At 55.1% G+C, this 12968-nt stretch overlaps 4 protein-coding genes across 4 annotated transcripts; 3 read left to right on the forward strand and 1 right to left on the reverse strand.

The window, feature by feature from the left end:
* Positions 1–1109: 1109 nt before the first annotated feature.
* On the reverse strand, positions 1110–1567 carry CCMA1212_000396 (uncharacterized protein; the record flags this gene model as incomplete). The annotated part of the gene is given in 2 exon segments (XM_073697866.1): positions 1110–1545; positions 1560–1567. The coding sequence occupies 2 exon segments, from the start codon at positions 1565–1567 to the stop codon at positions 1110–1112; spliced, it is 444 nt and encodes a 147-aa protein (XP_073563977.1).
* A 3786-nt stretch (positions 1568–5353) lies between these two features.
* On the forward strand, positions 5354–6542 carry CCMA1212_000397 (uncharacterized protein; the record flags this gene model as incomplete). Its single annotated transcript, XM_073697867.1, has 4 exons — positions 5354–5561; positions 5848–5948; positions 5998–6051; positions 6138–6542. Coding segments are annotated over 4 exons (768 nt in total), but the record flags the coding sequence as incomplete, so codon positions are not given.
* A 3082-nt stretch (positions 6543–9624) lies between these two features.
* On the forward strand, positions 9625–10869 carry CCMA1212_000398 (uncharacterized protein; the record flags this gene model as incomplete). Its single annotated transcript, XM_073697868.1, has 1 exon — positions 9625–10869. The coding sequence occupies one exon, from the start codon at positions 9625–9627 to the stop codon at positions 10867–10869; it is 1245 nt and encodes a 414-aa protein (XP_073563974.1).
* A 147-nt stretch (positions 10870–11016) lies between these two features.
* CCMA1212_000399 (uncharacterized protein) lies at positions 11017–11578 on the forward strand (the record flags this gene model as incomplete). The annotated part of the gene is made up of 2 exons (XM_073697869.1): positions 11017–11020; positions 11193–11578. 2 exons carry the CDS (start codon positions 11017–11019, stop codon positions 11576–11578), a joined length of 390 nt encoding a protein of 129 aa, XP_073563975.1.
* Positions 11579–12968: the final 1390 nt, after the last annotated feature.

The following is a 12968-nucleotide window of genomic DNA, read 5'->3' on the forward strand; positions in this document are numbered from 1 at the left end:
AAAAAAAAAAAAAAAAAAAAAAAAAAAAGACTGACGCTTTTTGCATGACGGTAGTGAGATGCCACTCAATAAAAAAAAAACCCCAGTCTATTTTGCCAAAAACTTGCATTAGCATGAGCGATCCCTCTGCTATTTACAGCACACCATGTCGTCAATGCGCGCCCGGGCCCCTCTTCCAAATCCTAACAACAATGGACCAAAGGTCTCTAAAACACAAGGGCCATGGATTTTTAGCGGACAGCGTGAATGACAGAATCTTTGGCAGATCCGGGTGGATTCCATGACCTTTTTCTTGCTGCATGAGTGGATCACGGTGGGGGGGCCAGATTCTTGAAAGGAATTGTCTTCCTCGGTTGATCCCAAGTTTTGTTCTGAATGTCTTCAGCAGCACTTCAAAGGTGCTAGCGTGTGGTGTACGATGCCATTCGCTCCGGTGTGTGTCCAATGGAATGGACGCAAGGCGGCGCAAAGGGCAGCTGAAGAAAACAAAGTCCAGCCTTTCCGCTTGGTTGTCGTTCACCACTCTCCTAATTGTAGAATGGGCGTACAAGTCACAGTAGCATCAGCGGCAGCAGTCGTTCGTGCAACACCACATGGCCGCGTCCTAGTCTCGCCCCAGAGCCTGGTATCGCAACATAAAGAAAATCTAGGCTCGCCCGTTTGCTCGGATAAACAAGGCGTAGACAGGGCGAAGGCAAGGCCACAGTCACCCCTCCCGCTGGTGGTTGCTGCCGCGTCGTAAGGCATGAATCTGCAGTGGCCTGAACTACCTCTAGAAGGGGGCGTTTGCAACGAGAGTGATGGGGGACGTGATGCTAGCACAGGCGGCAGCAGCAGCAGCAGCAGTATTCCAGGCCAGAAATGGACCCCATCTGCGCATCGTGCATGCAAACAGCCACAAGACACGGCTTCCTGTAGGGCAGTGCAGCGACCAACGAGTAGGTCTGAGGCGATGGGGCTCTCGTTCCCTCTTTGCCTCTCTTCCCCCTCTCTCCCGCTCACGCTCACGCTTATTACTGCATACAAGTAGAGAGATGCCATGTATCCAACGACGAGTCGTGACACGTGCGTCGCGATTCTAGGGTTGATGCAGGTCTGCATCGCGATCTTCATCTGGATTTGTTCCCGTTTGCATGAACGAATGGGTTATACAAAACGGGGTAGCACACCAGAGAGCCTCTCGCTTCCCGCCGCTGATCAAGGGCCAACTGGTGCCTCCCTTCTCCTCTTGAGGCTGTCCGATCGGCCACGACGGCTTGCTGCTGCGTTGGGCTTGGGCATCGTCCCTGGGCTCTTGTTGGCAGGCAGCCTGCAGAGCGCGGCGACCGTATCACCCGTCGTGCGCCCATCGTTGTGATATCACCGATATGATCTGTCAGGGCTCGACTGTTGCCATCACGTTGCGGGTAGACGCCGGCCGGGCTAAGGTGGCGGCATTGCGCCGGCCATGAGCGTCTTGCTGCTGTGGGATGGAAGCTGCTCGGCAAGCTCACCACTTGCAAATCTTCGTCACACTCCCGGCTCACACTGCCGGCGTATACAGTACTGTATGGGATGACCTAAGCATCGCGAATTACCACCAGACTGATGTGTTGTGCATGAGACTCTTGGACCCTCCCGGTAGCATTTGCTATCAAACTCGGCCATGAGAACCCCCATGGCCCATGTACCTATTAATGGATGACATCTGAGCGGTCCAGATAAGCAGACCGGGGGGGCGTTGACCTCGAACGGTTTCTCGTATCTGTCTTTTCCACCGTAGGGAAGAAGGACAAGCGTCCAAGACCCTCATCGGAGACATGGCCGCAAGCCGGAGAGGACACACGTTGCGCAGAGATCTTGGTTCCATCATTGTGCATCGTCCCCAATGCATCTCGCGTATCAGGGTCGAGGACATTTTTGCTTTCTCACTAGCCATCCGTAGTCGCAGGCCCTGCCCCTGCTTTTCTTCGTCGCGACTCAACCGAACCAGTGAGACGCAGCTTGGACTCTCGTCATGGTGCGCGGGCCGGGTTGATAAAAAATTTTCATATCCCCCCTCACTCTTAGAGATGCTCGTCATGTACGTCTTGCATGAAAGACAAAGAGTCGGTCAAGAAGACGAGAAGCAAGGGCTGCCACCGCCTGGGGAGGAGTCCGCATCCTTGGCCTGGCACTTTTCTTCTCCGCCCAGGACTGTTTGTGGTGTTCTTTCGAAGTTCTCAAACAGGCTCGACTAGGTAGTGTTGAACGGACGGGGGTGGGCGCAATTGCTAGCCTCGAGCTGGCGATTTCGCTTATTGCCCATTTACCTTAGTTGAGGCCAGCTCTTTAGCAGCTCGAGGGGTGTCGTGAGAAAAACCATGGACAAAGCCAGGCTAACGGGTCAGATCCCTGCATCCAGACGCAGCGGGGCCTCTGCTCCCTGGCCGGTCTCTCGTCGTTTTCTTCTCGCACTGGCATGGCATGGCGTGGGCGTCTTCGTGGTGTGGCGTTTGCGTGAAACTGGGGTGAGAAGCCGGCTGCTAATCGGCGCCCAAAATCGCGGCAGCTCAACGCCCGATTCGACGACGGCCGCCAGCTTTGGACAGCAATACAGCTCTGGCGCCCAGCGATTGGGAGATAATACATACGACGCTTGCTGTGAGTCACATCCCGCCCTGTTGGGTTGGTGGGAGGAGAGCTTGGAAAAGCAAGAGAAAAAGAAAGTCAAATGCTCAAACGAGCTGACGGACAGGCAAATGGTTGCAAGGAGGCATCCGTTATCCAGCAAAGACACCAGGATTGCTTCGTGTTTGATTGAGGGACGGCCCACGAAATGAAATGCTGAAAATTTTTCACTTGTCAAACAAGGGACGGGCAAAGGCCAAGCCCTAGCGGCTTCCAGGCAGCCCCTTTGGGCCACACCCTCCGGCCGCAGGGATCCAAGGGAGCATGGATCATGGTTGGATGGATGCTTCGGGGAAGGCAGGGCAAGACAAGGGGGAGGGGGTGGGCCAGCGAGACCAGCATCACATCACACCGGGACCTCGTGGATGCTCTCCAAGGTGTGCAGGCAGGGCCTCATCCTTCTAGAAATAGGCCAGGACCCGGACGAGGCAAGGCTACCAATCCTGCGGCGGCGACGGCTACCGTGCGGAGACGGTCCGGAGGACGTCGATGTCGAGAAGAAGAGAGCAGAGGGAGCACTGTCGGTGAGAGAGGCGCCGGGTCTGGTGGTGTCTGTCATTGTCGTGCGATTCTGCTTGGGCGAAATCGATACCACGTGTAGTTCGGCGGTGGTGCTCGTAGCAGCTGTAGGATTTGGGGTAGCCTGTACTACCTACTTCGTACCTCGCAGTTGAGCCGATACAAGAGGGGGCTCAAAAAAGGTCCGTCGACGATGCCGATAGGGCGCTCCGTCTCGCAGCATTTCCTCGATGCGGGTCGAGAGACAGCGAGCAGGCAAGCGAGCCGGGGCGGCGCAGGTACAAGCCGAGCCGGGCTTGCGCAACACACCGAGAAAAGGGACCATATGGGATATGGGATGGACGCATGAATCAAATTGCGTCAACGTGCCTCTGCAGTCGTACAAGCAGGTACCTTGCAAGCTGGGAATTTCGTGCAGTCCGAGACCGTATGCACTCTATGCTGGACAGGTTTCCGGGGAATGATGAGGGTGGCTTGCAAACTTCAAGCGACTGTATTGTCCCATAATAATAACACACACACAGTGTGCCGTGCCTGGCGCTGGCTGGAAATGCGCGGGGGCGGCTCGCTGCGGCGTGGGTGCTCTGGAGCTGCGAGCTCCCGTCGTTGTGGGACAAGGTCCGGAAGTCCCACCCGGTGCAGTGCGGTATTATGAAGGGGAAAAGGCTGGAGATGGCTGATGGGTTTGATGGCGTGCTCCACTTGTTCGACGACGGCCGACTGATGGTGGTGGTTGGGATCGTTTGTGGTGGCTTTGCAGTATGATGATGAATATGAGGATGGAGAGGAGGTTGGGATTGTTGAGCGCGAGCTTGGAGGTTGAGACGGAGGTTGGGACGGAAGGTGCGGTTGCGAGTACGAGCATGTACGTATCTTGTACTTTGCATCACCGTGTTTGTGCCTCAGGAACAGCACAGCGAAGCAAACGTCGAGTGCATGCTCGACCAACAAACAGCCCCCATCCGTTGATCAATCCAAGGATGCCTCTCTCTACGGCTCTAGCAGAAAGTCAACTGCCATCGGCGCCGGTGCCTCGCCCGCTAGCACCCGGAAACCCTGCCGCGGGTGCCAGGCACTCTGCAGCCGGTGCATTAGGCCATCGGTCAGTTGTTGGGGGAGGATTGATATGAACATCCGCTCAACCACCAAGGATAGCAGGTGTGTATGTGCACTCGTAAAGGAGGCGCAAGAATTTAGATGAATGAGAAAGTAATATTTGATTCTCTCATCAATGACACTGGAAGGCCGGGCGAGTGGGCTCAAGGTTGAGCTGTCGAAACGAACTCTCCCGCTCTGTCTCTGATGCCTGCTCGTCCCATGACAAAATTCTACTGTGTCCGGGGTTTGGACGCCCGCGTCTTGGCCATCTCCTTTCACCCTTGCTGATACTCATTCTCAGGCGAGCGAAGGAGAGCAGCATCATCTAAATGGTGATAATGAGTAGAGAAGAGACTTGTTTGCTTCGAGATCCTTCGCTCGTCTCGTCAGTATCAGTTCGGTTGACAAGAGCGTCCATCGTCATGGAGACAGGCCAGAAAGACTGGGAGCGGAATCGTTCTGTACCAACCCAAAGCTCAAAGTCAATTGCTGCGGTGTGGCTTCTCGACGCAAGGGCAGCCGTGTCCCCCTTGGCTGCATCATCCCCCCATCCTTTCGAGGTGACGGGGCTTGCAGTCCATCACAGAAACGGCGTCCTCTGGTAGGTCCGGCTCTCGTGGTTTGGCGCCGTGTGGCGGAGAAAGCCACGCCTCTTTTCTTTTTGGAGGGACGGGACCCCTGTCAGACTACTCGAACTTCACAAAAGTCTATATGCAACCTCTGTGTGTCGGCTTCGGTGCGCAGGCTGAGTTGCATCTGCAGCGGATGACGACGGTGGTAAGTTGAGGGTCGGTGCTCGGATCCAGACGAAGAAGTGAAGAAGAAAATTTCAGTCTGGGGATGAGAGGTGAAGCGAGGAGGAGACGAGAGAGATTGGCGAGATAGCTGGAGCCGTTTTGTCGAGGCGAGATTTTGCAGGCCAGGGCTCGCCGAGGTCCACCGGATCCGATAGGATGTAGACCCGGAATGGTTTTGTACGTACAATATCTTCACGTAGCGAGGATTGCGTACGAGCGTACGGAGTACTCCGTATCATGTAACATAGGATGGGCGTTGCCTGAATCACAGGCTTCCCTGATATCGTAAGAGTACAGCAAATGGAAGCGCCGGCCAGGCGACAATCAGTGCAGCCTCGCCTGTTGTTCCGCCGGTATTTTCTAGCCCGGCCTCGAACCTCGAGAATCTCTCCTCATGGCCTGCCTGGCCCCCCCCAGCAATGATCGGAAATCACCCCATTCGCCACACCTGCAGAAGGAAGACAAAGGGGCCCTTGACGGTCAGCACGTTTCAGCCTTGTACGTGCCAAAGGCGATATGCGCACTCGATAGTGCTTTGGCTTTTAAACAGCACAGGTCTCGGCCATGCAAGCGAACAGCGTGGCAGCGAGTGTAGGACCGTGTTGCTTCTGTTGAATTCCATTCAGTCGGTATCCCAGCGTGGTGCTTTTCATCAATATTGCCTGAAAGAGAAGTGTCATGCATGGCATGCAGGATGCCAGATGGGGAGACAAGTCATCTGCGCATCCGCTTGATGGACATACGGGCTTTTTTCTGACGGTGCATGCCGTACATGAAACTGCAGCATGTCAGGACCCCAGGACAGCGTGCCTCGCAGATATTCCCATGAACCAAATACTTACTGTACTGGACCAGCCTGCATCCTTCATGTACGAAGATGTCGTAGTATTACCAAGGTAGTAGGCAGGAGTCATACAATCAATCCATTCGCAAGCTACCTACAGCAGGATCCTTCACGCAACCCGTTCACGTCGCTCCCCCTCCCCGTGTAAGTGACAGTGATGACCGGAGTGCGGTTTAACCGCCTGAATGCGCGCCCCGGGCTCGGCGCTTCTCAGCACCTCCCATCACCAGCGCCGCACCACCATCACGACGCACTGCAACGCCAGAAGCGACGGTTGTGACGGTGGAGCGGATTCGCAGGCTGCAAAAGGCTGTACGAAGAGCACGAGCAAGTTGCAGTTCTGCTTCCCTCTGCGCGATTCAGCCGTCCATAGCATTACACAGCCAGCAGCATACGGACAATCTATCGATAGTGCCCGTCACACGGCATCCAGAAGGAAAGGCGGCCCAATCAGCGAAGCGCGGGCTGTCGGACTGCGCACGACTCCAACGATTGGTGTACCGCCTCCACGAGTCGTTTCGATGCGACGCCCATGTGACGACGGGAAGGGAGCGCTTTGTTGCTCGTTTCGGGTGGTGAGAGAAATACCACAACCACCAACTACCGATAGTCGTGGAGCTACTACTACCTACTAGATGCCACGGAGTGCCATCGCCAGCGTCGCTCGACCCAGTGGTCACAGGGCTGATGTGCGATGCACATGGGCGCTTGCCAGCACAGAGGAAACATGAACATGACCGGGCCTCCTTGTGTGTCGTCTGTATGTACGTGTGCTAGGCGAGCAGGCTGCTGGTGATTGCGTCTCTCTCTGGGCGCTTCCCACCATCCTCCACACATCCATCACATCCTATCAAAAGAAGAAACGACGCGCATGCTCATGCTTTTGCAAGATGTAGACTGTCATACGTAATATTGGGGGCCTTTTGGGTCTGTTTCGGGTTGGCGATGGATGACGAGGACGATAAATAACGCTGCCTTCACCATACATGTATCCTCTTCACTCCCGCTCCGCCGGTATTCACATTGCTGTTTGTTGCGTCTGCTCCCGGAAAGCACAGAAAAGTATTGGATGATCGTCGACGAGGCTGGCAAAGGGGAGAAGCCAATCCGGAGCTGAAGTTGCCCGCCCTGGACTATTATTACTGCTTGGAGTAAGCCTCCCGAGGTGATGCGCATTGCTCGTGTCCGAATACGCACCGCCCGTCGTTCATCATTGCAATTTCATGCTTGCGACTGGCCCGCGGCGCAAATATCAGTCGTCGTCCTCCCCAGCAAGTCTTGCCTTGTTTCCTGCTTCTCGCTGAGCCCAGACGAGCGTGCGCAACTCAAGTACATGTAATCAGCATCGCTGCCTCCGAGGACAGGGACAGTACCTTACATCTTCACGGAAGCGTTCGATTTTGCCCGGCCGCACTAGCATTACTCGCAACGCTACGGTCCATTGTCTCCTTTGGAAGCTCCAGTATTACAGTTTTGCCTGTGACGACACTTGCGAAAACTTTACAGAACCAGTACTCGGTACAAACACTTGCCGGCCAAGTTGACAGGCAAAACACCGTAAGTTTCCATTTGTCCCGTGCGCACAGGCAGAGGCAGGTCTCTAATCTGGGCAGGGATTCGAGATTTTCCTGTATCCAATTTCAAGGCATCGACGGGCTCGGCGTTTGACACCTGCCCATCCGGCGAGGAAGCAGCAGGGAGATCAAACAGCCATCGAAAAAGAAACTCCAAGCAGAAGAAAATCTTTTCGCAAAAGTCATCTTCTCGCCTTTGCTCACCGAGAAAGTACAAGGACAGAACAGCTGTGTGGCGTCCCGGGCGCCGCGGCGGAAGCTAGGATTCATCCCCCTTAGACTCATCATTTCGCTTATCCAGACCCGGCAAATTGGACTGGGGGCAAAACGAGCCTTTGTTTTCGTCGAGTTGCATCAGAGCGGCCACGGTTCGATTTTGATTTGCAATTCAAGCACACACCTGCAGTGCAGTGGTCTTGCAGTGCCGCGAGCACAAGCACCAAGCACACCCAGCCAGGGCAGCCTTCGCCCGAACCCTGGCAAGCGACGGACGCACAGGCTGCCATCCCGGAGCCTTTCTTTCATTCACGACACGCCACCGGAGCCAGTGCTCGTGCTCCCCTGGACGAGTGCGAGAGCGATACGAGCGGCGTTGCTGAGAAGACGGAAAGGCTGGGCTCGGTGGTTGGTCGTCGACTGACAGTGGAAGAGTCATAACCTTGTGCTTCGTACGAGAGCCGGTCGAGACGGATCTACCCCGGGGTTTCTGAGCGTCCCTCGAGCCCGTTCAGCTGTGCAAGCCGGCTGAGAATCGCCCCCCGTCTCATACGCAGCGATAACAGCAAGACGTCGAATCACGGCCAGGAACCGCCGTCGGGCTGCCTCCTGTGTGCGCGGAAGCGGTTGGAAAGCAACAATCGCCGCCAATCCTGACGGAAACCTGACCGCAACCCGACCAAGCAGAAGCCAGGCTGCAGCGCCTTTTGCCCACCGAACGCAGAGGCTCCAGCCAGCCAGTCACAGCCCTGCGTTGGGTGCGACCAGCAGATTCTCCTCTCGTCTTTTTTCGTCCCTTACTGTATTACTCACCTCTTTTCCTTCTTCTTCCCTTGTCTTCCCCTGCCACTTCAGTGAGCAACACGGCGCCAGTGTCGGCGACGCTTCCAGCACTGTGTGGCCGCCGCGGGAAGGTTCCACCAGCAGCCAGCCCGCAGTGACTAAGCCAGCCACGCCCCACCGCGCTAGGGCCGCCAGCACAGGCCCTCACGCTGCCCGCTAGCGCCACGCCCCCTCCACCTTGGCTGGAGCCCAGCACGCTCAGGCCCCCCCCCTGCCCCCCTGTCGCATGCCTGTGGCTGCCCTCGGCGCTCACTGAGGCCACTAACGGGCTCCCTGGCCTCGCTCAACGCCCACCAACGCCAGAATTTGCTGCGGCCACAATATATACCTCGAATGCAAGCCCGCACACCCGACCTGCTGGCCTCTTTTTTCTCCCTCCGGCCTTCACGCTTCTGCCAATGAAGCACATCTCCACCTGCGTCCTCAGCATTGCATCTGCATCGCGACCAACGCCAGCGACCATCAGCCGTCACAGCATCAGCATCAGCATCACCTCGCCATCACCAACCGGCGTGTCACGCTACTTCATCAACAAACAGCTCGCCACAGCTAGGCCGCAACGTCTGAACTCTGGCTCGCCTTCCGTCATCAGCTCGGCTTTCCTCACATCACTACCACGAGGGAGGGGAGACTAGGATAAAAACGACTCTGTTGTAGATTGGTCATGTTTGACGCAAGACGTAATACCTCTTCCAATTTTTACTCTTCCGATTACATACCAAGGTGAACGGGCTGTTTTATCTTCCATTGCATTCCCAATTCTCCTCATCATCACACACCATCAGCCGTTCTGATACCACCAAACATCTTTCCACCATTTCCCCTTCCCCCCTCCTACCCTCTTGAGAGAAAGAGAGCAGGCAAGAAAGACGAGAGAACAACAAACAGCAGAGAGAGAGAGAGAGAGAGAGAGAGAGATTGAGAGAGTCTCGGATACTTGCCCGCTTTCAGATCTCGTCGGAAGCATCACCACCCTATACAAAACGATACACCGCCAGGTCCCCTCGATCAACCGGAGGAGAGGCTGCGGAGCGAAGTGTCGTGTCATAGTGGGATCTTGCCAGAAGAGAGGAATCGTCACAGAATGAACTACCCATCACCACGAACACCTGGATCGACCCCGATCCACGAGTGGGAATACTCGCGAATGTCGTCCGCCACTCCGACCCCATCACCGCGGCCAAGCTGGGTCGAGGCGACGCCTCGACGCCCGGCAACGCGCGCGGCTCACAGCCGGGCCAGCAGCTACTCCCAGGGCGGCGCGTCGACGCCTCGGGCTCCGGTCGATTCGCCGCGTTACAACAGCTCCGGCCAGTATGCCACGGTTGATGTGAGTCCCAAATATTTTTCGTCGTCGTCGTCGCGCGGGCCCTCCGGGGCGTCTCAAACTCCTGCCTGGCACGACCGCCGATTCTCTCACACCTATGTCCGGGCTAGAACTCCGTTTGGAGAATCCGACGAGGACGAGATCTTCGAGGCTTCGGGGCGCACCTATGTGTTGCTTGCCGAGTCGCGGGCAAAGGGTCGCAGGAACTCGCATCATGTTGATGACTATGAAGGGATACGGTACACTAATCGCGACGACTACCCACAGGGTACCGCCTACTATCCCGACTACAGCCGTGAAGCCGCCTACGACCATCCCCCTTCCCATGTCCGGCCTCCCACCAGCCACGGTCACACCCGCCGCTCGTCGGCTGCCGCGGCCAACATCCCCCCGAGGGCCTCCACCGTCCGCCCCGCGACCCAGACCTACCGCGCCAAGGCTGCTGCCGCCACGGCGCCCAAGGCAACCGAGGCCGATGCCCGCAAGCACCGGATCCCCACGGGCTACTCGCTCAAGAACTGGGACCCCTCCGAGGAGCCCATCCTCCTCCTCGGCAGCGTCTTTGACGCCAACAGCCTGGGCAAGTGGATCTACGACTGGACCGTCTATCGAGCCGGCGCCAACTCGCCCATTGCCGACATGGCTGGCGAGCTCTGGCTCCTCCTGATTCAGCTCTCCGGCAAGATCAAGCGCGCCGAGGACGTGGTTGGCCGCGTCCGCAGCATTGAGAACCGAGAGACCATGAATGACTTCATCGAGGCTGGCGAGCGCCTCACCGACAAGCTGCGATCGCTGCTCAAGGCCTGCGAGGCTCCCATGCTCAAGGCCGCCAAGAAGAAGCAGTCGGGCCTGGGCAAGAACTCGGGTGTTGAGTTTGTCGACACCCTCTTTGGCCGCGACCGAGAACTCGCCAAGACGGAAAAGTTTATGCAGAGCGTGCGGCTCTTTAGCCTCAGGTTCGATGCCAACTGCGAGGGCATCCTGGCGAACCCGTCTGCCTAGACGCCCCTCATGCCGATTACTGTTTCACTGTTTACGGTTTTCTATTTTCCAATCTGGCTGTGTGAGAACATCCCCGCTCCCCCACAACCCAGGCTGAATCGATCCCCCAAAAAGGACTCTTCCGGGATCGGTGCCTTACCAGAGGAGATGCGTACGGATTTGCCTTGGATTGCTATCGTCCATTCCAGAGCCGCTCCAGCATCTCTCCGTATCTCTTTAATCTCTCCTTTTTGAGTTTTATCCAAATTGGCAACTTCTCCAAGGATCCCGGACCATCGAAGTTGAATAATGGCCTATTCCGCCGGATGGACTGGCCACGAAAGACGAAAGACTGTACACTAATACTGCTGCCTGCTTTTGGTTCTCGTCCGAGGATTTCCTATGGATACCCGATCTTACGGACTTTTATTATTTCTATTTCCTTTTTCCTGAACACGGTCTTGGAGCGATGAACGGCTTTCTTTTCTTTACCCTTTCTTTTCTCGGTTATTCAAAAAGACAGATTTCTTTTCAAGGGCGACCTGTACTACCACCCAATGCACACGCGGAGGAGAAGACCGGGACACGGGGCATTTGTCCATCTAGAGATACCCAGCGTTACCATTTCGGGCGCGTCGCGAGCCAACAAAGGGAGAGTGACAGATTGAGGCAGTGGAGGGGGATTCAAAAAAGCGACGGCAAGGTGGCGAGGTTGTCTGTTTCTTCATGACTTTTTTTTTGACTGATTTGATTCCTTCTTTCTGGCCACTTTTCTTTTTTCTTGGGATTTAATGTGCTGCGATGGCAAGGAATTTTCAGAGTGCTTTTTGTGTTTTTGTTTTGGTCTTTTTATTTTCTATTTGGCTATTTGAGAAATTGGGAATATCTAGATGAAGGATGTTTTACTTTTACTGCAAAATGATGATGGCTTTGACGAGCTCAAAGATTTATTCCCCTCTTAACAACAAACAAGACTTGCTTGCCTCTTTCCGTGTGATGCCGTGTCTGTGATGTGTCTCTTCCCTTTCCCGCAGCGTTTGTGGAGTGAAGCGTACTTTTGGGGTTTGCCCTGCATGCAGGTTGAGTGGATAATCGTAAGTCTTTTTTTTTTCCCGCCTGTTTGTTGGTCAAACCCCCTCTTCTCGCTGCGCGATGCTATTTGTCGATATGAGGCTATCGTTTGTAAACATGATGCCGGATCGTATGTGGGTGTCATACGGGCGATGTCAAGGTCTGTGGAGGAGAAATGCGTTTGACATACGGCCGTTGCATGGGTCAGGTATGCTCTTGCTGGATTCTGGAGGAGTGAGTGGCTTGGCATGACGTTTTGGCGGATATGCTCTTTGGGGAAGAGGTTTTGCCACGTTTTTGGGGGTTTGTGTATGCTGTCTTTTCGATTATGATTGTGAGGGTTGGGAGAATAGAGTATGTACGTGCAGTAGGCGGAGTGAGGGGGCGATTTGCCATCTACAGAATGCTACGACTTGGAAAAAGATGTTCATCAAAGATACAGTATTATTCGCAAGGAGGATATATCAAGGCACGATGTACGACTTGAGGAGTTGCTCACGAATCCAGAAGTGTTTCAGGATTTCTTGCTGGGGTGAAAGGTGGCTGGGATACGAGTGCGAATGAGAGAAGAGTAGTTGATGTGAGAAACTCGGATGTTGGCTCTGGATATGCTGTGTGTGCCTTTGTGTGGCTTTTTGATTCTGTATGTATGATGAGAGGGCTGTGGCGGTGACGGACCTGAGCAATTCGACGATCGTGATGACAACGCGAGGATAGAACTTTGTAGCCTTGGCTGCTGGCGTCGGACTAGTATGTATATCCTATCCGGCGGAATCCCTTCAAGGCGCTGCGGGAAGAGTCCAGTACCAGAATGCATCATCTGAGACGAAGCTCAAAAGCATGCTGACGATTCTTCCCCCAGGAGAAGAATCCTGTGGTGCTTATCCGGAGGCTGTGCTTTTTCTGTCTCATCTGCGAGGAACGGAGCTATTCCACCCTCCATACTACTACGGCGCCTACGGTGCTCAGATGGGCCGTGTTAGAGACAAGTATCACAGTCAGCCTCTTTTTTTTTTTTTTTTTTTTTTTTTTTTTTTTTTTTTTTTTTT

The sequence above is a fragment of the Trichoderma ghanense genome (assembly GCF_004382785.1).
Source record: "Trichoderma ghanense strain CCMA-1212 chromosome Unknown scaffold_0, whole genome shotgun sequence".
Classification (NCBI taxonomy): Eukaryota; Fungi; Ascomycota; class Sordariomycetes; order Hypocreales; family Hypocreaceae; genus Trichoderma; species Trichoderma ghanense.